At 43.2% G+C, this 21,715-nt stretch overlaps 1 protein-coding gene across 1 annotated transcript in view; it reads left to right on the top strand.

The window, feature by feature from the left end:
- Vit (vitrin) overlaps positions 1-21,715 on the top strand; it is a 113,354-nt gene that overhangs the window by 30,925 nt on the left and 60,714 nt on the right. Inside the window, exon 3 of the mRNA XM_060364314.1 lies at positions 4,514-4,579. Coding sequence (XP_060220297.1) covers positions 4,514-4,579 — 66 coding nt within the window. The remainder of the gene's footprint in view (positions 1-4,513; positions 4,580-21,715) is intronic.

The following is a 21,715-nucleotide window of genomic DNA, read 5'->3' as shown; positions in this document are numbered from 1 at the left end:
TTAATCATGCCAATAACATTAGAATGCACTTTTCATCATAAGTCCATATGACTTTAATGTGACCAAATTAAAAATAATTTAATGATGTAATTTGTTTTTAATTGTGAAAGAAACATATGTCCTATAAAACATATGTTTTTATGTAAACAATATGATACAGTAGGGAGAAATGCAGAACATAGAATATATAAATCATGATCTTGTCATTATTCACATTTTGGTATATTGTTCCAGGGTTTGTTATTTTTTCCTCTGCCTCTATTTTAGCTGTCAAAATCATTGTTAAGGTTATAGCTGAGCACTTCACAGTTAACTTAATCACTTTCTGCACATCACTTGTAACAAATGCTTACACTTTCCTAATTGTTGGGACATTTCCAACATTCTATTTTTTCCAGGTTGCCATTAGAAATGCTCTAATGAGAATCTTTACATAAATCTCTGTCTATATCAAAGATTATAACTTGGAATATATTCCTAGGAGGGTAGTTTCTATGTCAGAGAAGATAATTTCCAAGGCTCTTGAAACCTATTATCAAATTGCTTTCCTGTATGGCTCCGCCCTCACCAACAGAGCAGAGAAATTCACTAGCCCCAATTCCCCACCAGGATTAAGTGTAATTTTCTGTTCCATGCACAGGGACATAACACAGAAAAACAATCTCTCATTTTCTTTTCGTCTGCATTTTGAATCGTTAATAAAATTCAATGTTGTTTCAACTTTATCCTTTTGTGTTTTCTTTATTTTTGTATTGTCAGCCGGTTAGAGTTGAACATAAAAACAATTACACCTTGGGAATCTTAACGGTGGCTAGTTTGCTATCACACCAGAGAGGAAACAAGATCAGGAAGTAGCAGAACTTTTTAAATTAAAAAACATAATTTTAATACTTAATTTTCTCAAAATTTCAAGAGCTACTAAATGAAAGATGAAACAGCATAGGGTTTTCAAAACAGAACACCAAGGGACATCACAGTTGCTTTAGAGCCTTGCATTCTTGCCTCAATTTCCTCCAGGTCTCTACGAATGGTCTCAGTGGGTAGGTAATTAGAACTACTATTCGGAAAGAGTTGGCTTGCAGATCTGCCTGCTGCTTTCCATAGGCATGGGGTCAGCCTTCCCTCTTTGTGCTCTGCTGGGCTTCCTAGGAAAATGAACGTTAAGAGTGATTTTCCTCCTACCCAAGTTCAGCGTCTACCACTTTCTTTTTGTTTGCGAGTGGAAGGAGTGATGCATCTTAACAATTACGCATATGCAAGTGAGTGTGTGTCAACGAGCCTGCACATGCATGTGTGTATGTCTGAGGTTGATATCCAAACTCATCCCTCTATGGCTCTCCACTTTATTTTTGAGACAAGGTCTCTCACTAGGCTAGGCTGGCCGACCAATGAGCTCCAGAGATCTTTCTGTTTCCACCTCCAACCCAAGTGCTGATGTTAGAGATACAAACCCCTGCATCAGGCTTTTCCATGGATGCTCAATATCCAAACTCAGGTTCACATGCTTTCTGCAGCTGGTACTTTATGGTCTGAGCTGTCTCCCCAGCCGTCCAGGGTACTACTTTCAATGTACCAAGAGATGCCTTGCAAATGGGAAAGGAAAACTTGCGTGGAGCAGGGTTTAACATGGGCAGGCTATGCTAAACAACCCTGCTGTAGAGGAGGACGGAATTAGAGGTGCTTTAACTGACAAGGCAGGAGGGTCCGTGTGCATGTGGACAGTGATAACGTTGTTACCCTGTGTTGGTAAACTGAGGCAGCGAGGCATGCGCTCACTCATCCTGGAGTGTCTTGGGTGACTAAACAAGTACTGAGGTGCTCTTACAGAAATGTTTACGGTTCTGATGACACCAAGACTTAGAAAGACTTCCCAATGACCCACAGGTAATGTTTATCTTTCCCAAGAATTAACGCTCAAGTTTATTTCACTTTATATTTTCAAACTCACTTTCTATTTGTGTGTTTTATTTATTTATGTACTTACGTATTTATTTGGTATGTGCTTAGTGTGCCTTTTACAAAATATTCCCACATTCTGGCTATTTATTTCTGCTCAGAAGTTGAAAGGGTAATCTTTATACAAAATCAAATGACACAGAGACTACTATAAAAAAAAAAAAAAAAACAGACCTCCAGGCTACTCCCAAACACCCAAACCCCAGAAGTAAATAACACCTAAAAAATGTCAGCCTTCATGCTTCTCGGCTGCATTTTCTGCCCTCTCCCAGTTTTCTTTCGTTTTTCTGTTCTTGTGTGGCCAAGGGAGCAGCTGACCTCTCTTCAGCTGGTGCTAACAGCTGAAGAAAGGGCTGACGTGGTGGCTGTATCACTGGCACAGGTTACACAGGGTCTTTGTGGGTTTGGGATGCCGTAGCCAGCTGACATAGAATGGTACCTTACAGAAAACTGGAAGCTAATCTGCCAAGCTTCTGAAGGCTGGGAAGGCCAAGAAAAACATCCCCTTAAATGATGGAGGGGACAAAACAGCTCTTTGAGACCTCTTTTACAAAGGCCCTAATTCCAATTATTTTTTTAAAAAAATTGTATGTATGTATATGCTTGTGTATGTATACGTGTGTGTATATGTTTGTGACATGTGAGAGAGTGTGGGCGTGCCACAGTGAGCATGTAGAGATCGGGGACAACTTTAGAGATAGGTCTTTGCCTTCCACCTTGTTTGAGACAGGGGTTCTTTGTTGTCTGCCGCTGGTAAGCCCAGGATAGCTGGACTTGGAGCTTCTGGGGGAGGCTCCTGTCTCCTCCCATCTCACCATAGGAGCAATGGGACACAGGACTGTAGAGCTATGTTGCTGTGTCTAGCTTAACCTGGGTTCTGGGCAGTAGAACTTAAGTGTTTTACCCCTGAAGCCATCATTGCAAGTCCATGGATTCCATTCATGACTATTTCCATTTTCATCCTCTACCAAAAGATCCACTTCTAGTGCTGTGCCCTTACAGGTTACAATTTCAATGTAACAGTTTTAAGGGGACACAGACGAGTTTCTGTAGCACTGGCCTTATAATTTTCGCTAATACTTGATATTACTACCTTTTCTTTCAAAACTAGCTGCCAATTTAAGAGTCACTTGTACCTAAGTTGAACGTGTGTGTGTGTGTGTGTGTGTGCGTGTGCGCGTGTGCATGCATGTGTAGTATGTTGAGAGAGGAGAGAGAGATCAACTGTCATGTGTCTTTTAGTCAGAGACTCACTATGTAGCCTTGAGCTTAAGATCCTCCTGCCTTAAGCCTCCTAAGTGCTAATACTACAGGTGTGTGTCCCCAACTTGGGTTCAAATGCCTGTTTAGATTTCCTCGTTTTCCAGTGCTCATCTGCAGAACCTCAGTTCTATCCAGAAAAATGAGTTAGATTGAGATACATGCTGACAATGCACTGCTTTGCAGGCAGGTAAAATGATTGTGGGAAGAATATTAGATGACAAGAAAAAGCTGTGTACATGTGGGTTGAAGTAAGTTATAAAGCACCATAAATGGTATGAGCATGATCAAATGTTAAAGTGCTCATATGAATGCATGTAAATACACATACAGAAAACAAACTGCTGTGTTCATCCATGTCTCCTATACTGCTTTTCACATTTTTCTGGAAGAACCAGGCATCACTTTTGAAAAAAGAAAAAGAAGAAAAAAAAAAAAAGAGCCAACGTTATTTTTTTTAAAGCACAGAGCTCAAGCTTATTCTATGTACTTGAGAAGGAGCCAGAAAATGTGGCCTTAAATTCTTCAGCCCCCTGATTCACTTGTTACTGAATCCATGAAGGCAGCAGTGTCTAACTCTTGATGTCTGAGGCAATAATAGGACCAGGGCTGCTGCTTAGTGGCAGCACCAGGGGTCCACGCTCAGACATTGTGAGAGTTTTCCCTTCTCCTCTGTCCCTGCCCCCATGTCCCCCTTCCCAGTACAGCCTCTGCTAAGGCTGTTCACAGATCCCCTCCATTCAGCCTTCCTACAGTCATTCTTACACACACACACACACACACACACAGAGAGAGAGAGAGAGAGAGAGGGAGAGAGAGAGAGAGGGAGAGAGAGAGGGAGAGAGAGAGAGGCATGCATGCACATGTGCATTGAAATACGTGGTTTACTCTTTGTGTGTGGTTCTTTGGGCATTGGCAAATTGGCCACTTGGAAGCTGCTGTGAAATCTGAGAAAAGGTCACGAGAAAGGTGTGGGTGCTCTCTCTTCCCACACTTCATTCCTGGGATCAGGCCCACGCTCCCCGCCCCCCCTGAAAAGGGGCTGCAGGCATGGTGTATCCAAACAAAAGGCAGCAGACATAGCAGATACCAAGGTGGTTTTCTAGAAAGGCCTTTCAGCAGAGGCTAAGACACTCTACAAACTGGACCTCTCATGTCCCCAACATAAGAAAAGCTTCATTTCATCCAGGAAACCTCATGTGTAACATTACAAATATGAGAGGCCGTAAAGAAAACACTGTTTGGGGAAAATGATATTAAAATTAGACTAATTTTGTTTTTTCTTTTCCTCACACAGTTTTGCTGGTAACTGGAATACATTCAAATAAAGAAATGGCAAAGAAGATTAAGAGGCCCAAATTCAGTGAGTAAAACCAAAACTCCTTCCTGGCAAAAGGCGGTGTGCCACGTGTGGAGAGCAGTAGCACCTGAGTTAGAGGGCGGATGTCGGTCTTTGGGCTTAGCCAGGACTTTCGTTTCTAGGCCTGCTGCTTTATATTTAAATGTCTGATTTGTTATGTAACTCATTCCAAAGAACATTCGATGTGAATCCTGATTTTAAAGTAAGTAGTTCACCGCAACAGGAAAACTCAAAGGTCACACATAGAGCCAGGCAACTGACCAGGCAATAGCTCATATCTCAATTCCCCATGGTGGAAGATTCAGTGTGGCTAGCGCGAAAGTCCATCACAGCTTCCTGTCTCCCCAAATGCTTGGGAGAGAGACAGAAAGACCACGAGACCTTAAGGAGAAACAACAAAAAAGGAGGAATCTCTTGCCCTCATCCCCAACATGGATCTGGTTTACGTTTCTCACTGACTACAATTTCAACACAACTTATGAAACCACACAGCTGTAAAGATTGCCTGCAGATCCTAGACCCTAGCCTATCAGGTCTCATCAGGAATGGCTGCATTGTCCTCCTCTGAGGCCTGGTAAGGCTGTTCCCCTCTCAGGGGGAGGTGATCAAAGAACCTGGAGGAGGAGCATGGGAGGAAAAGAGGGAGGGAGGAAAGGTAGGATTGGGAGGGGATGAGGGAGGGGGCTACAGCTGGGATACAAAGTGAATAAATTGTAATAAATTAAAAAGAAAGAAAGAAGGAAGGAAGAGAAAGAGAGAGAGAAAGAGAAAGAGAGAGAGAGAAAGAAAGAAAGGAAGGAAGGAAGGAAGGAAGGAAGGAAGGAAGGAAGGAAGGAAGGAAGGAAGGAAGGAAGGAAGATTGCTTGCAGAACGCCGATTTCTGTGTGTGGATCCTCCTACCGCCATTGCTTTGATAGACCTGATTATCTGTCCCTGCGTCTTTAGAGCTGGTTTGTAGAAGGAATGCTGCAGAGTCTGAAGCCATGAACCAGGGGAGCACTATTGAGCTGTAAGCATAATTCAACAGACCATTCTGCTGGGCCTTTGTAAGATCAGAATGCTGAGGGAAATAGGCACAGTGAAGTCCCAGCTCACCAGAGGCAAATAAGATATTCAGTGGGGAGCTGAGTTAGAGTTCTTTCATGCATCCTAAGAACTTGACAGAGGCCAAATTTCAAAGTGACAAGCCTGAGCGGAAGAGATGGCTCAGCAGTCATGAGCACTGGTTTCTCTTCCAGAGGACCCAGGTTCAATTCCCAGCTCCACATGGCAGCTCACAACAGTCTCTAACTCCAATTTCAAGTGATCTGACACACTTACACAGACATACATGCAGGCAAAATATCAGTGCACATGACATATAAAAATAAATAAAATTTTAAAGAGAGAGAGAGAATGAAAGTGATGAGATGATTTGTTTGGGCAGGAGAAATTTGAAGAGCAGACAGTGTTCAGGCAGTTATCACTGCTCTTACCCACACTGAGGGAGCAACAAGCGAAACAGAGAGACCTGGAAACTGCAGTTTGACAGGAGGCACCCGAGTGAACAGAAAGCTGCAGACAAGAAGCTGTAATTGTCAAGAGATAAGCACCGTGGAACAGGAGCCTCCTGCTCTGTACTGGGGCCATAGGAAAGGTGGCTCAAGGGCAGCACATTACTCAGCCATGTCTTCAGCCTGTTAAAATAAAAATTCATCTGAAATAGACTACACCTAACTGAGAATGCCTCTGAAGGGCTTCCCTGCTCCCGTGTCTAGGAAAATGGTTTTTGTTTGTTTGTTTTTCCTTCCAAATTGAGCCATTAGGATACACTAAGGCCACCACAGCTATAAGGGAGGTGGCATCTCCAGCTGGCAGAAAACTTGGCGGCATTATTCACACGGTGCTGGCTTTTCGGGGAAGTAAAATACAAGAGTGATGGCGTCATGAAGGCTGTACCAAGGAAGTCTCTGGGCCCATGCAATGTGTGGCACAGTTCGCAAACCCAAAGGGCAGCCCCAAAAAGCTGTTTCATGAAACTGGGAATAGGATGCCCAAGTTGCAGTGAACACACCAGGATGATGGAGATTCCCAGGTCATGGGATATCTGCCAAAGAAAGCTGTGGGTATGCAGTAGAGTTGGCCCAGAGACAGGCTGTGTGTGCTGCAGGCAGCAGGGCTGAGGAAAGAGGCTACCTAAGCACTCTGGAGCCCAGATGATTCCATCACTAGTCCCAGACACCCAATGTGGAGCAGCAGAACTTAGTCCTATCACCCTGTCATGCCTCCTCTGTTCTTCTCTTCTGGAATGGGAAGGCTTGCTCTGAGCCGTTACATGTTAAAAGCCTATAACTTGATTTTGGTTTTTACAGCAGCTCACAGATAAGAAATTACCTTGGGTCTCAGAAGAAACTGGACTGTTGGGAAGTGTTAGAACTGTTAAAGATTATAAGAACTTTTACATTTGGAATAAATATAATTTATGTCATGGATAGCCATGAGTGTAGGGGCCAAGGCACAGAATGTTTTGTTTAAATGTGAAATATCTCCTATGGGCTGGCAAGAGTGAATACTTCATACTCAATGTTACAACTATTTCAGAAGGTTCTGGAAGCTTTAGGAGATAGGACCTTTCAGGGGAAGTGGTGTGTGAGAGAGAGAGAGAGACAGAGAGACAGAGACAGAGAGAGACAGACAGACATATACAGAGAGAGAGAGAGAGATATCTGGCACCATAGCCTGTCTGTTCCCAGCTTCCTGACTACAGACACAACGTAACCAGCCATGTAACATTCCTACTTTCCCAACTATTATGGACTGTACTCTCTCTTCCCTGGGGTGGGAGTGGGAGTGGGGTGGAAGGTGGGCTGCTTGCATAGAGACAATGCTCCTTTCTCCAAAAACATACTTCCAATAAGCATTTAAACAGCCAATGAACAGTACTTAAGGTTAAAACTTATAAGCCTTTGAGTTTAATCCCATCCACACCTCCACACCTCTCTCATCCGTAAGCCTGAACAATTTTCCGCCTCAAAAAAAAAAAAACAAAAAACAAAAAACAACCTTACATTTATTTGCAAAAGGAAATTCTTGAAGATAAGAGAAGTAAGTAAATGAGTTCATGGTTGTTTACTAAATTTTTAGGCTTTGCTTAATCTTTGAACTTGTTTGTAAATTACATCTTTTAAACAATCTAACTTGTCAAAAGATAGAAGATCATAACTACAAATAGCTACTTGTAAGGCACTTAAGCGAGACTCCGCCTTGAGAGCCCCTACCCTTTGGGTACACACTGTCTTTCTAATAAACCCCAACTTTGCTTCATGCTGACTCCTCCTAAAATTCCTTACTATGGCAAAAATCAAGATTCTGACCCTATCTGAGTGAAAGTCCCTGGGAAGAACGCAGCAGGCTACACAGCCAGCAGTATCAGGGCATTACTCACTCCCACTGATGCCTGGGTTCAGCCACGTAGCAGATACCAGACTCTCACAATGGAAAAGAAAAGAAGTTGTTTGGGGGTATATCACTTCAAATATCTTACATGAGACTGAAGTTTCTCTCCTTTAAGTAAAATCAAAAATCAAGCTGTAATCTGATGTAATAAATTCCAAATGTTTGGATCATGCTTCTGCCATTTTTGACATGGCTCCTAGCTGTCCAAAATGGCTGCCTTACCTTCATTGCACGCTCATCAACAGGAAGGAATGAAGAATGCACATTCTAGTTCATTAAAAAAAGTTAAAGTAATAATAATAACCAGAAAGTTAAATATAACTTTTGCTTGAGTTCCATTCGTATCAGTAAGGGATAGAGGAAATATTTTGCTTGCCAGAATACACACTTTTTACTGAAAGTAAGGGATTCTCTTACTGGGAAGGAAGGACAAAGTGAACGTTGGGAAATAGCAGAGCAGGACACAGATGGGAAATTGTGTGCTGTGGGTGCACTGGGATTTCTGGATCCAGAAGTGAAGGCATGGGCATGATGGAAGTTTATGGGAGACCATAAAACAAAGGCTTTAGACAAAGTCAATGTTCTGTGCCTTCCACAGCAAAGGCTTTCTTTACAGGCATTAAATTTAAGTGTGTTGAAATCAGCAACATTTATAATTTGAAATGAAAGAAAGAAATTTGCTACACACAATCACCCTTTTTCTTAAAAGCTGCCATGTGGGATTTCCTGCTGAAATGAGACCAAAGGGGCAGCCATCCATAGACTCTTAGGTTGAAATACTAAAAAGGAATCAGTTGTTTATTTATCCCTGTCAGGACCAAGAGCCAAGAGGAATAGCACTGGGGCAGATGAGTGTTCAAAACAATGATTGGGTTAATACGGAGACAAACACACACCCAAGTATGGATTCCTTTGGGCTATTTCCAGTATCTTCATTAACCCTGATACAAAAATCATGAAAGCATGAAAGGTTCCATGATTGCCATGACAACAGTTCTCGGTGACTATGAAAGTCTGTGGTAAGTGACCCAAGGGCAAACTCCTTGGAGAGCTCTCAGATGGATTGAATTTCTGATATGCTAAATTCTAGTTTTGCTCTCAAAATCTCCCTTGTGATGCAGCACATTTGAATCAATAAATGCCTGAAGTCTTTTCTCTAATTAGAAACTCTAGCACAATCATTAAATAAGGGAGTGAAAAGATGCAATGAATGTAATAGAATATTCCCAAGCCAGGGACATATCTGATTCTTGACCTCAGGAGTATTTGCAAATTGTAGTCTATTGCTTGCGGCTAGAGTAATTTTCATTTTTCCAATTGTTGTCTGCAGCTGGACTAGGTAACTTATGGCAAGTAGGCACAGCATTCATGCATTCAGCAAGGATTTACTAGGGGGCCTGCTAAGTGCCAGGCCTGCTGTTAGACACCCAGGGATAACTGGAATCAAGGACTCAGTCTTAACCTTCACGTAGCTCAAAAACCAATGAGGAAGATAAGCCATAGACTAGTCTATCACATGTAAAGAAGTAAGGGTCCTGGGAGACTATGAAGGACCAGACTGTGTATGGAGGAATTGTGTGCCTATTCTGATAAAGCCAAGAGGGGGTGTCACTACAAACAAAAAAAGTAAGGGTGAAGGGACATGCCCCAGGCCGGAAGATTTGAAAGAGCTTAGAAAGTTAACCAGGTATGGCAGAGCATGCCTATAATCTCAGCCCTTGGGAAACTGAGGCAGAGGAATCATGAGTTCAAGATTAACTGGGCTACATGACAAAATTCTGTCCTACCCTCCACCCCCCCCCAAAAAAAACTTTAGAAGAAAACCATCAATTTGGCTGAAATATACAGAGTGAATTGAAGGTGTTCAGTGAGCAGTGGAGAATTAGCCGTCATGTAAATGAAGCCCTCCACTACTGTGGGGGAATGTGGACTTCATCACGAGGCAACAGGGAATATCTCAGCACAGGTTGTTTTGTTTTCAATTAGCAGAAATCCAAGCCCAATTTGTTTAAGTAGAAAAGAGGATTTGGATGGGACCTGAGGTAATTCACAGAAACCAAGGCAGGAAGCACAGCTGGTGTGCCCTGGGACTGGTTCCCAGACGGAAAGGCTACAAGGCCCAAATCAAAGAGCCAACACCTCTGCCTGTTTCTCTATCTGCATTTCCTCCTACCTCTCTCTCAGCCTCCCCTAATCTCTCTCCTGATCCCATTCTTGAGGAGAGAATTGAATTACAGCCATCTAAGCTGGCTGGGATCTGACCATATCAGGGCAGTGTCATTCTCAGGAGACAAGAGTGGGCAAGTTTGTACTAGGAAGATTAAATACCCTGCCAACCACTATACCATTTAATAACAGAGTATGAAGAGAGAAGACAGAACACAGCTGGTTAGGGAGCAGACATGACATTTCCATGGGCACATGGGTAGACAATATGGACATGGTCATACATGTCTGGACGGCAGATGCTCAAGTGGAAGAGAGCACCATATTGTCAAATCTCTTGGAGAGGTTAATAGTGCAACTGTGTTTGTCTTCTGTGTACATCTATGTGGCGCTCATGCTAGAGGTGTTGAAGGATCCCAGTGCCTAAGGAGGCCTTGATCCATGAAGTTACAAGGTCAGCCTTTCCCGACTGAAATATAGAGCAAGAGCTGACCTACAGTGACCTATTTTACTGACCTACAACACATTCAAAAAGACATAGTCTCAAGGAGAAGGGAGGTAGAGGCCACCTCCCTTGTCACTAAACAAAGAAATCCTGATCAACTTACAGTTTTGTTTGAGAACTCTGAACCTATCTTATAGGAGAGACTTGGATTTTAAATGCAAAGTAATAGAAGCAAGGCATTGAATAAACCATGTAGGGCCCAGTGGGAGAGCAGCTGAGGTTCTCAAAGTTCCCAGGCCAGAAATATCAACACCAAGTGAATCTTTTTGTTCTACAAACCCTAGTCCTGCTGAATGAGAAACAATGGGTAACTCCAGATGAGCAAAGGGATTCTGACAAGCTTCATACTATTGAATGTCAGTGGATTAGAGGCTGAGACAAGGCCAGTGCTACTTGTAGATACACGTGTAGAACCATCTAGATAGATCTTCTATAGTTCCTTCTGTCTTTCCATCTCCAGAAGTCTTCAAGTTTCACCATAGATAGATAGATACAGACAGACAGAGAGACAAACAGACATATAGATATATAGATATATTTCAGACCAAAGGTCTTCACAACACATAGAGTTGAAATAGTCATGAGGAGGCAATCTATCATTGTTGGTCATCTGACAACTTTCAGATCCTTCCAACACAGCAAATGTTATCCTAGACCCCTGAGGCTCAAGTGCGCAGGACTTCCACTAGCTGTCAAAGCCAGATTTTAAACCCTAGCTGGGTGGACTAAGGCATGGCAGGGAGCAGGGGCATAGAGGAAGACTGTTACTTAGCAACAGGTAAGAGGGATCGAGGAGCGAGAGCTGACCAAGTGGGAAGTAAAGACAGAAGAGGTGTAGAGAAAAGCAAGAGCCTTGCAGCTCCCTTTGGTTTGGCCTGAGAGTGCTGGTATACCAGTGTATAAAGTAATCTGCTACTCACAGGTTTAACACTACGTTGGGAGGTAGCTCCTGCCTCTCTTCCCTACAACCCCTGATTTTTTCATTTCTTTTTCTTCTCATCCTCCACATCTTCTTTCCACTTCTCTGGTTGGCCTACGGTCTCCAGCTGTCTTCATGGATCTTACTGAGCTTCACCGGGGACCTTTTGGATCTGGAGCACAACACAAGCACGGGCTGAGGACAATCTATATGGAAGCTCAGCAGAGGGAGGCAGAGACGGAGTAAGCAGTGGCTGTCTCACAGGCCCTCCTCGGGCTCTAAGTAACCATTCATTCTGAGCTAACGCTTTGCTTTCACATGAATAGCTGCATTTGATAGAAATTTTATCCCAAGGTCTTTGGCTTATTACTCCATTTTCTAAATCAAATCAAGTCTGATTCCAAACTGGCAGTCACCGAGGTAGAGAGGCAGGGTTGGAATTCAAACTCCATATTTACAGTGCCTTTCCCACCCCCACTGCAGCCCTTACAATGTTTGGATATAGTTTGGAAGATTTTGGGGAGATTGTGCTTGTGGCTTAGAGCCCAAACCCACCTTTGGTGGAAAGTGGACAACTCCATCAGTTCCTGAACACGAGACTTTGGCAGAGATGGGGAAGCTCTGTATGTGAGGCTTCTCTCTAGGATACATCACACGGGGTGCTTCTCTGAGACAGTGCTCCTGCGAAAGCTGCTGCTATGGAATAAGAATCTACTGACCCACTCCTATGCACCCAGCTTTGGAGCATTATTTTGGTTTGGGGGTTTTTGTTTGTTTTGTTTTGTTTTGTGTCTCCAACACCTATGAGCAGAAATAAGTCAATTCCTTCAACTAAGAGGGATTTAGAGATATTAATTCCCAAAGCACAGAGGAAGCACGATCATCTTTAGGCCCCTCTGTCCCCTGTGATGCCACCTTGAACTCCAGAAGTGAGAGCATACAAACGCCTGGCCACTGCCTTGTAATACTAGAAAGGAGGAATTATGTATTCAGAGAAGTAGCATGTTGGTGACTTAACAAATTAACTTTCTGTATGTAGTCCAAGGTAAAGTTTACCTTGCTATACTAATGACAGTTTTAACGCTTTATTCTTAGAGGTGACATTTTTTTCAAGGCTCTCATTTCCCTGGTACATTTTGAAGCTATAAATCTAACCCTACCCAGAGGCACCTTCATGGTAGGTTCAGTCAGCATAAGCCTGCCGAAGCAGTTTCTAACAAATTGCCTAAATGCAGCTCCATTTCTCTTGATTGTCGAAGGCTACAAATAATGACAGAATGGTTGTGGATTGTGAGACTAACTTCATTTCTGTGTAGGTTATGCATTCAAAACAAGCCTACATTTCAACGCATGAGCCTTTCAGCCCATACTATAATAAAGCCATACTATGTTTTCACATAAATTATAGCCACCAAAGGCTCTAGAACAATCTCTGCCTGGCGGAGTGCCGGTGCTGGAGGCAGAACAGCTTTTAAGTTGTAAAATCTCATCAGTTGATTTTTCCACACATGAAGAAGGTCCAGCAGAGCTCCAGAAGTGACGAGCTTAAACACAGTGTGAGGGTAGACAGCGCTGCGCAGGTGACAGCCACTATGGTTGACAACACAGCACATCACCGGCTGTCCACTTAGAGTGTTGGAACTTTAGCGAGCATCCAATCTTATACTAGACAAAATGAAAATATGACTTCTCTCCCCCAAAACCATGAGAAAAAGCTTCCCTGGCCCCAAGGCCTTCCTCCAGCACATACTTAAAACTAGGTTGGATGCCTCCTGTGTGTGCCACACACTCTCTGAGTCTTACCACATATGATTTTAAGCATTTTAATATAGTCTGTCTTCCCAACAAGACAAAAAAAAATGTACCAAGAATATATAATTAGTGCTCATTAGGTAAGTTAGATGGGTACACAGACAAATGAGCAACAAAAATCACCATAAAATAAAATGTGGTAAAGGCTACATAAGAATAACAAACAAGGAGCCTACAATAGAATTCATTGTGGTTTCATAAAATAAGATGCAAAACAAGACATGAAAAACAAGAATTTTACGAGCAGAGGCCGGTCAGGGAGCTGTCTAGTTAGCCCTACCGAGCCGAGTTCATGGGGAGTAAGTGTGGAGTGAGCTCAGGAGACTGCAGAAAGACAGAGCAAACCCTAGGTGTAGGGAGTCCTAGGAGGCCCAAGTGAAAGGTGAGTGAGAGCCCATCAGGCAGGTGTTACTCCAAGAGGTTGTCTTTCCTTCATTGTGGCTGGACAATACATACTCCTGAGGGGTCCCTGAGCAGGAATTTTGCACAATGGAGACAGCAATCAGCAAAGGGAAGGAAATGTTCTCCACAGGCATGCAGAAACCTCATTCTGACATAGTTCCATTACACTGGAGTCTGTTGAAATAGGCTTAAATTGGAGTGAAATGTGCAACCTTTAATTTATAGGTTCGCTCCAATCAGTTAATTCTAATACCTTGTATATGCGGAAAAACTTCAGCAATCAACCTTGAGAGGATGGACGCTTTCCAGACACACAGCTTTGAGCATGAAGAAGTCATTGTTCTGGGACGTGGTTTGACACGGATGAGGGAAAACACAGCTCGCTGGGTGGTGGATTTGGTTGAAGAGGCATGTAGGTCCTTAGACAAATCCACGTAGAGCAACTTGTAATTAATCTTCAATATTTGCCCCTTTCTGAGACTCCTGGTGCCAGTGCTGTTATTTTCTGCACAGACTGCTATGTGTGCCTTTTCTCAGATAGTAAGAAAATCAAATTCTATTTCTAGACTTCTTTGTGATATGTGGGTAAGAAAGCAAGCTGACGTTCTTTGTTGCGGACTTTCAGTGAAGTGAATGCTACCATGGCCAGTTTTTAGAAATAACAGAAAAACAACTCAAGGAAAATTGCACTAGTGACTTGCCCCGCAGGCATTTGAGGTAAACATAAAGAAGCGTGCGTACGTCCACGCATACCCACACACTAATACCTACAACATATTCACCCATCGTAGCCTGCATTCACCCAGTAGTAGCTGTCAGTGATGTCTGGATTCAGAAAGACCTTGGAGGGTTATACTAAAGAACAGTGGCTCTGTTAACTTCAGTTACGAAAGAGGCAGTCAGGTGGAAACAACAGAAGCAGCTTTACGGATAGAAGGGCTGGATCTTGATGCTGGCCCTGCCTGTAAGCATGTGCAGTCAACTTGGTTCTTGAGAAAATGAAGATGACATGTCTTTCATGCTTTTGTAAGAATCGTGTAAAGGAATGTATACCGAGGCCCCTTGTCAACTCAAGTAGGCTCTCTTTAGAGTCATAAATGTTAACAACCACCCCTAAGCTATATAACCACAGGTAAATTATAAGTATCCTGTCACTCCTTGGTCATTGTCCTTCCATCCAGCCTTCCATGTGGATAAAGGTATTTTCTCAACCTGACAGGAAGCAGTGATGAGAAAACCTCATCGTATATACTCTTGAAAAGGCTTAAAACTTAAGCATGTATTTGTGTATTAAGATAAGTTCCATTTGCTAGCATGGTGGCACACATCTATAATCCCAACACTTGGGAGGCAAAGGCAGGAAGGTCTCTGAATTAGAATTCTAATTCTAGGCCAGCCTAGTTTACATAATGAGTTGAGGCCAGCCAAAGATGCACACTAGACCCTGTATAAACAAACAAACAAACAAAGCAAGCCTAAAAGTTTTTAGACTGCCTTTCTACCAATTTTCATTACATGGCTGTCTCTCCTCTACCTCTTACATAGATTCTTCTTGACAAATCTTTTGTGACCATGGGTCTCCAATGCTGCATGCACTCTACTCAGCTCATTTGAGTGTGGAATAAAATTAAATTCAGACTTACTGGAATTCAGATTCAGCCCTACAATTGAGGAGCTGCAGTTTCAAAGTTTAGAGTGATGCCATTGGATATTAGCTGGGTCTCTATTATTCCTCACATATTAGGCAAAAACAATGCTGTACCCATTTTATTTTTAAGTCTGGAAATCTTCCTGTGTCTTCTACAGAATCTGAGACTTATGACCTCATGAATGTCTGTGTCTAGCCTTTCCTGTGTTCATGTGGTCCTCCTATCCTATTCCCCACCGTGGCTCAGTTCTACTACTGCCTACAAAAATGACCCCTCTACAACTGACATTCCATCATATTCTGACCTGTTACTATGGATGTTTCAATGGCCAACAGTGGGTTTCTCCTCATGGAGGAAGACCTTCCAGGATCCTGCACTCCCTGCCCTTGTCTCTCTCAGATTCTGCCCTCAGGCCACTCCAAAGTACCCTCTTTGTCTTCCTGTGAGAACAGTACATGCCCCTCCCCGCAAGCCCTCCATGGTTCAGTTGGCTCATCGGGACATTTTTTTTTCCTCTGAAAAGAGCATTGCGTAGCCCTAGAAAGATAAAGAAGCCACACTGATCTTGTGAAGCCCGCATGTACTCTGGTCCCTGCTGACACCGTCTCCTCACTCACTTTGCTCCAGGCCCACAGGCTTTTCCTGTTTTCCAAACCACAAAGACTTTCTCCATCAAATCTTAACCATGGTGCTTCATTCCCCTAGACATGGAAACTTCTCACCATCCATACTACTGTGGTAAATGGTAAAGCAGAAGGGCAGGGACCAAATCCCTTCAGCTTGGGAGTCTGAACACTAGTTGGAGGTCAGGAGGAAATGACTGAGGAGTGTTGGACAGGAGAATGATAAAGTCCAGATATGTTTTCTAAAAGTCTCACCACACTGTTCAAGAAGAAAGGGTTGGAACAAAGGGTGGGGCTAGCACAGAAAAGGCTGGGACAGCAGGCAATTGGTAGCAGTCCAGACATGAAATGCATCTTGAACCAGGGTTGGTATAAAGAGAAATAGCAGAATCAGAAGTTAAAACAAAACAAAGCAGGATTTTCAAATGAATTGCTTTATTCTTTGAATATTCCACTGAACAAAAATGAACAAAAGAGACAAAAAACATGCTTTTAATCCTAGCACTGGGGAGGCAGTGGCAGGTGGATTTCTGTGAGTTCAAGGCCGGCCTGTTCTACAAAGTGCATCTAGGATAGTCAGAGCTACATATAGAAACCCTGTCTCAAAATAAAAAAAGAAAAGAAAAGAAAAGAAAAAATCCCTACCCTCTTGAAGTTTATATTCTAGATGAAGGAAGATCCAACTGGAACTAAGACCTTAAAAGCATGTAGTAGTGGTTAAACAGATGGGGGGGCTGGAGTTCATGTGTGGGCAGTGAGTTGAGCCATGTTTCAAAATGGTGCACATTTAGGAAAGTGAAATGTAGTACTGGCAAACCCATGGTTCCGTTAGAAGAGATTGTAAAACAACCTCAATGATCTTTAAACTTTTCTTAAAGGCAACGCAAAGCCACTGATAATTTTTGAGAAGATTCAACATAATCAAAACTGTTTAAGGAAATTAAAAATAATAATCGTCAGAAGAAGTCACCCCAAAGAAAGAATATACATGATCTCTTCATTGTGGGTCAGAGCAGAGAAGGACCTGCTTGTCTTCAAACTGATGATTTTTTTATTTCATTAAACTAGTAACTTTTTGTGTAATCTTCTTTAACGTACAATTTTACACTAGTCGAATACCACAGGCCAGTAAAGTGAAGCCTAACATTAAGACTTTTCATGCATAAGCTCTTTTATGTTGTAATAATTCTTCCTCATTAGCAGCCACAGAGCAAGCTTACAAAGGCTTTCCCTAATTAATAAGGGATTTTATCCCAGAAGTAATGTGGTTTTTCTGGGGTCGTGGAAAAGATGAACAGTGAAGCAGGAAGCTTCCATGCAGTCTGGTTTAGCCTGTTGCATACCTGACTTGCTGGGCACTACAGCGCCTGCCCAAACCCACCATTAGCGCAAGCAGGAGGCCCACGCACAGCACCACACTTAGTGTTCTCTCTGTGTAAAGGTTTTGTTTTGCTTTTGAGACACGGTCTTCCCATGTAGCTTAAGCTGGTCTCTCACTTGTGATGTTCCTCTCTCCACCTCCTGAGTACTGGGATTACAGGTGTGCACAGTACGCCTAAGGCAGTAATTATGCATTAAAATACTGGCTCAGACCCCCAGGTTTCTGTTCCAGAAAGGGACATCTGCGATAATACAGATGATATACTGGCCTCAGAAGCCATGTAAAGCAGTGGTTCTCAACCTGTAGGTCACAACCCCTTTGGGGGTCACATATCGGATGCCCTGCATATCATATATTTTTATTATGAGTCACGACAGTAGCAAACTTACAGTTATGAAGTAGCAACAAAATAATTTTATGGTTGGGGTCACCACAACGTGAGGAACTGAATTAAAGGGTCGCTGCATTAGCAGGGTTGAAAATCACTGATGAAAAGGAAACTGAAACTCAGTCCTCTGTGGGACTAGATGAGGAATAGGGCAGAGCGGATGCAGAACGGAGGGTGGGACTGGAAGGAGAGGAGGGAGGGGCCTATGACTAAGATGGAAATTGAATTAATTAATAAAAAAAGAAAAGAAAAGGAGCCTAACAGCTCCACCCACTCAGTGTGCACACGGTCCTCTTTTCCTCACAGCTGATGCCTAGGGCCTCTGGCAAGGAATTCTCGGCTGGCACTGAGACGTTATGGTATGGAAGTGATGGTGGCTATAGGAAGGAAGGTAGCCTTAAGATCCATCTGAAGGAGCTGGGGAGAAAGCGGAGTGTACAGCCAGGCCCAAGCTGCAAGGCCAAAGTGCAAATGAAGCACCTTCAGAGGCCCCGGACCTCAGTGGTGGCTTCTGCCCTGCGACTCCCTCGCTTCCCTCCACCGGCAAGAAGGGGCTTTTGTGCAGGGGTGGGGTAAGGCCTGACCTCAGGGACAGCCTTCTCCTCCCTGGCTGAGGCTCCCTCACACCTGAGCAGGATCCTGCCTGTCTGCCTCCTTTGATTTTTTTTCCCTTTAAAGAAGTCCACTTCAAGTATTAAACTCCAGAGCTGAGAGCAAGAGAGTGTAAAAAAAACGAATGTAACTAGTGTGTGGTGAAGGTAAAACCCATTTACATTGCAAAGATAAGTCATTTTTATCTGTCCCGTTGGCAGTTACAGGAAAACAGATCTCTTCAAAAGCAACGAGGAGAATACTATGAAGAAAAAAAAACCAAAACAAACATGATTCTTATATACATGATGAATTGCTGTCAGAAAAATGCAAACTGGCTTGCTTCTCCCCGGCTGGACATTGGCTAGACTTTCCAATGATCTTGGCAATTACTCTGCAAAATTTAATTAGCTCACTTTCTCTGGCTTAATTTTCTGTATAAATTTAACAACTATTTAACCTTTAGCCACCGTTTGCCGTCACTCCTTGTTTTTTTCCAAAAGTGTGTGAGTATCTGCACTTCATTTGTTTCATCCTTTGGGACAAAACGACTTCAGCCACCAACTTGGCTAATCAGGTTTGGAACAGGCAAGGCTACTGCGCTTGAAATACTTCCTAGGCAAGAGAGAGAGAAAGAGAGGAAAAAATGATTTTTCCTCCTCAAAGGAAAAAATGATTAGCAGGATGCAAAATAGTCCTGTGGGACATTCCAATTTGTCTTTCTTTTCTTCTCATTTTTTAATTTTTATTATTTACAGTTTATTCACTTTGTATCCCTCCTGTAGCTCCCTTGCTCCTCCCCTCCCAATCCCACCCTCCCTCCCCCTTTCCATTCGTCCTTCTAGCTACAGATTCACGAAAAATCCTGAAGCATGACTTATTTTGTGCACCCTGAGTACGCATTCAAAAAGTTTCCAGATTTGGCTTCGTTTAGTCCCTTCCAAGAGATCTGGTTAGCCTTCCGGAAGATCCAACCGGAAGATCCAAAATCTCAGAGTTTCCAAGTGTCATCAAAATGTAATCCCAGTCCACAGGGTTTGCCATTTCCTAATAATTTCCTAATAATTCAGGCCCCGAAGTCTGCTCTTTTCTTCCTATCTAAGGGAGGAGATCTATTTGGGGGTGATCTGTAGAAGTGGGAGTTGAGCACCCCATGTACTCTCAGGGACCCAAGCTAATGTGAGGAGAGACTAACTTGGCATCTTGAGGTCCCCAAATTGCCTTTTTTTAAAATGTATATACCAAGACTCAAAATAGTAAGCACAGCCTTGGGTATCAGAGTTTAAAAGAACAAAAGGTTAAAAAGAAGTGGCTTTGGAGGGGAGGATGGAACTAAATGTTTTAAGCACAGAGGTCCGTTCTTAATGTAGACCACAAATTGCTTAAGCCTGTGACCAGGCTCAACCGTGGCTCCCAGGAGGAGCGCCCTGCTGGCCTCGCCCTGAGCGGCAGAGCTTGTGGGAGGGTGTGTGGGAAAAGAGCCGCTGTGCAACTTCCGTTCTCTCTCCAGCTTGAATGAAATGTAAGTGCTCGATCGGTTACCTTAGGGTTGAGGAGGGCGGGGGGCGGGGGGGGACGGGGACGGGGAGGAGCATGTGCGCTTTTGGATACAGCTGGAAACCATTAACAGCTCTGTGAGCATCTCAGTAATTCAGAGGGTGGGTGGCCTGGCAAAGCTCCTGGATCTCGGAGTGTAATCACCATCACTGGCTCTTAGCACTGGGAGGAGTTTAATCTCCACCTCCCACCCGGGACAGAAAACCCCCTACAACGGTTCTGTTTGCAAACCTCCACCGGAGGCCTGCTCATCGCTTCCCGTGAACAGCTCCTTCCTACCAAGGTAGCATCAATTCCTAGAAAGCTGTTGGCAGATTTACCTCTACGGAAAGTTTACCCTTCCAGTTCAGCCCTCTGGTATCACAGCTCACAGCAGAGTTGCTTGTAGAGACAAGGACCCCTTGCCTCTGAATTCTGCATTCTAAGAAGCTAAATGACTTTTTGTTTTGTCAATCCTGATTCCCCTTTAGTGTTATCCAGCGTCCATGTGAGCATGGCCAGGCTGAACGAGTTCGTGTTTTAGAATCATGTTTGGTCATAAAGATCGGAATGGCTCTGCCTCCTGAGTGCTAGGATTAAAAGAGCAGGCCAACACAACAGATCTTTAAGGCAAGCTCATGCCACTTGGATATACAGAAGTAATATACTTATTAAAATAATCATAAAAATTATTTTAGGGAAGTTCTTTGGTATTCGTATTCATATAACTTAAGCATTTAATAAAGACAGAAGCAAATTTGCATGTTAATGAGAGGGATATTATTTCTTTTTTACACCTTAAGAATTAAATCTTATCTAAATATTTGACACTGTAAAGAATATTCAATATTTTGCATAGTTGACCGACATGTGAAGTCTGTAATCATCCATACTGAGAGCTCTACTCTGTGTGCATATGTAGTCCAGCAGCTTGGAGGAATGTTTTGGCAATGGAGAGCCCTCACTACTCTATCATGATGAGGACCTGAGTTTGGTACCCAGCACTCACACTGAGCAGCTCACAACCACCTGTTCACACTGCAAGGGATCTGATACCTTCTTCTGACCTGCTCAGATCTGAAAACACGTACACAGACATGTAATCTCATGCATGCACACATAAATAAAATTAAAATTTTATCATATTTTCCCCACCACCACACAGCTCCATGTTTTTTCTCTCTTTTGGTTTTTTGAGAAAAGATCTCACAGTGTAAACCAGGCTGGACTTGAATTCATAGAACTGTGCAACCCACGGGTTAGGGATCTGTGACTTGGGGGACCTTTCTCTTTTTGAGGGAGGAAAAGCTTTGTAAAGAGGAAGCATCCAACTCCTTTTCAGACATTACCAGCAAAATCTGTTTTCACCTTGTCCTCGGGCAAGCTTTCCGCTCCAATAGGCCTTCCTATACTGTGAGGAAGAGGCAGGAGACAAGACTGACGCACTCTCCTGGATGCCCAATGGGGAGTACCAATCTTTTCAAGTGTACAGGCAAAAGACATCTAGGCAAAGAAATCCTCTAGGACCACACCAAAAAAGGTCACTTTGAATATAATTTCCCCTATCCATAGACCTTCCATGTCTTATCCCACACAGAACACGACTGCTCAGTCCCCCTGAGCCTGGCCCAGCCTAGCAACTTCTCCCCCTTCTCTGCCCAGAAGGCCACCCTACCTCAGTGATCTCTGACTCCCCTTGCTTGTTTTCCCTGCTTCCTTTAAAAGTTTTCTT

The sequence above is a fragment of the Meriones unguiculatus genome, chromosome 1, assembly GCF_030254825.1.
Source record: "Meriones unguiculatus strain TT.TT164.6M chromosome 1, Bangor_MerUng_6.1, whole genome shotgun sequence".
In the NCBI taxonomy this organism is placed as follows: Eukaryota; Metazoa; Chordata; class Mammalia; order Rodentia; family Muridae; genus Meriones; species Meriones unguiculatus.
This window is presented reverse-complemented; position numbering and strand designations above follow the sequence as displayed.